The sequence below is a fragment of the Sinocyclocheilus grahami genome, unplaced genomic scaffold, assembly GCF_001515645.1.
Source record: "Sinocyclocheilus grahami isolate Dianchi unplaced genomic scaffold, SAMN03320097.WGS_v1.1 scaffold4072.1, whole genome shotgun sequence".
In the NCBI taxonomy this organism is placed as follows: domain Eukaryota; kingdom Metazoa; phylum Chordata; class Actinopteri; order Cypriniformes; family Cyprinidae; genus Sinocyclocheilus; species Sinocyclocheilus grahami.
The window spans coordinates 14,802-16,384 of NW_015509080.1; the positions used below are offsets into that span (position 1 = coordinate 14,802).

General features: G+C 37.8%; 1 protein-coding gene across 1 annotated transcript in view; it reads right to left on the bottom strand.

The window, feature by feature from the left end:
• LOC107576634 (leucine-rich repeat and fibronectin type-III domain-containing protein 2-like) overlaps positions 1-1,583 on the bottom strand; it is a gene marked incomplete at both ends in the record, with an annotated part of 20,375 nt that overhangs the window by 14,778 nt on the left and 4,014 nt on the right. The window contains one exon of the mRNA XM_016262778.1: positions 4-409. Coding sequence (XP_016118264.1) covers positions 4-409 — 406 coding nt within the window. The remainder of the gene's footprint in view (positions 1-3; positions 410-1,583) is intronic.

The window sequence follows — 1,583 nt, forward strand, 5'->3', positions numbered from 1 at the left end:
CACCACTACAGTCTTTGGAGCCTGCGGTGTAGGAGCGCCATTGTTTAGTCGCTGTGTAGCCTGTGGTCTCCCATTGGTCTGGGAGTAGGTATTGCTCACCGTCACCAACTTTGCAACCTGCAAGCCACTGTTTACTTTATAGCGTACCATAAGGATGACGATAAAGACCAACAAAGTGGCTACGATCACTCCACCAATCACCAAGATCATGGTTCCTCCTAAAAACTGACTGTGCAGTGACTGGCAGCGGGGATACTCGTCACGTGTCTCAAACTGCACACAACCCACTATGTTCGTCGCAGTGAGTGTGGTAGCGGTGTCTTCCCAGATGGCCAACACGCATAGGTCATACTGCATCCCTGGCATCAGGTTGTTGACCAAGAAGGATTTGCTGATCACCGGAATCATCCTGTGAACAAGAAGACACAGACATTAACACTGACTCTCAAAGTTCAACAGAAGACTAATCATTAAGTAGATGCAGTAGATTGAAACCAGCAGTATATCATACTGAAGGTGGTTATTAAAATGCACATACTGATTGCTCATTGCTTTATTGTGGATGCACACGATGCTCTGTGCGTTGGCAGAAAACAATCATTAATCCTTTTATTATGGTGAAAACTTAATTACTTGGAAAGCACTGATCATATCAACCTTGGAAGTTAATTTAGATGAAATGATTTTGAAATGAGGTCTATTGTGCAGTCAATGGAGCCAGAGATAAAAAGCAGTTGTTTTTGACTGACTGGAAGCAATGTGGGGATTACGTAAATATCACTATTTGAAAATGTACTTGACGCACATGCAACATTCCTGTCAACACTGAATCATTAAAACAGGCAAAGCATGTTTTTGAATGGTAATTAAGTAAATATTGTTTTGGAAAGGGGGAAAAATAAATTAATAACATTTTTCTTTTAGGTATCTGAATTGGTTAAGAGGATAGATCTTGCTTGATAAAAAAATATATTTCCTTAAGTTCTTTTTATGTAGTACTCCAGCACTCGACCTCCTAAAAAGCACCTTGAGTACAGAGGGCATGTAATCACAAGTGATCTTTTTTTTCTAACTGCATTAGCTCATCATTATCTGGTACATTCTTTGCAGATACCTTGCTGTGGATGTAGACCGAGAATACTAATTAGAGTGCAATCATTTACCTAACTACCCTGCTCTGAGAAGGTTAGTTGAAAAGGAGTGATAGAAGTGTCTGAGACTATTTTCAGAATATGGGCAAATAGAAGAAAAAAATTACAATTATATACTGTATTTCACATTTTATTTTTGTTAAACCACAAGCAATAATAAGAATAAAAATAAGATTAATATGTGTATATTTGTCACTGGGGTTCAATGCAAAATAAGACATACAAATAGGAACCCAAAAATGAAAATTCTGTCATCATTTACTTACCTACTTGCTGACCCCTATGACTTTCTGCATTGCAACACGAAAGTAAATGACTGTTTTCCATTTTCTTTTTCATGCAGATTAGTGAACAAATCAGATCGGATCTTTTCAATTAATTAGCTTTCATTGATCTAGTTTTCAGTTTATGTCATCCAGTTACAGCACTTGC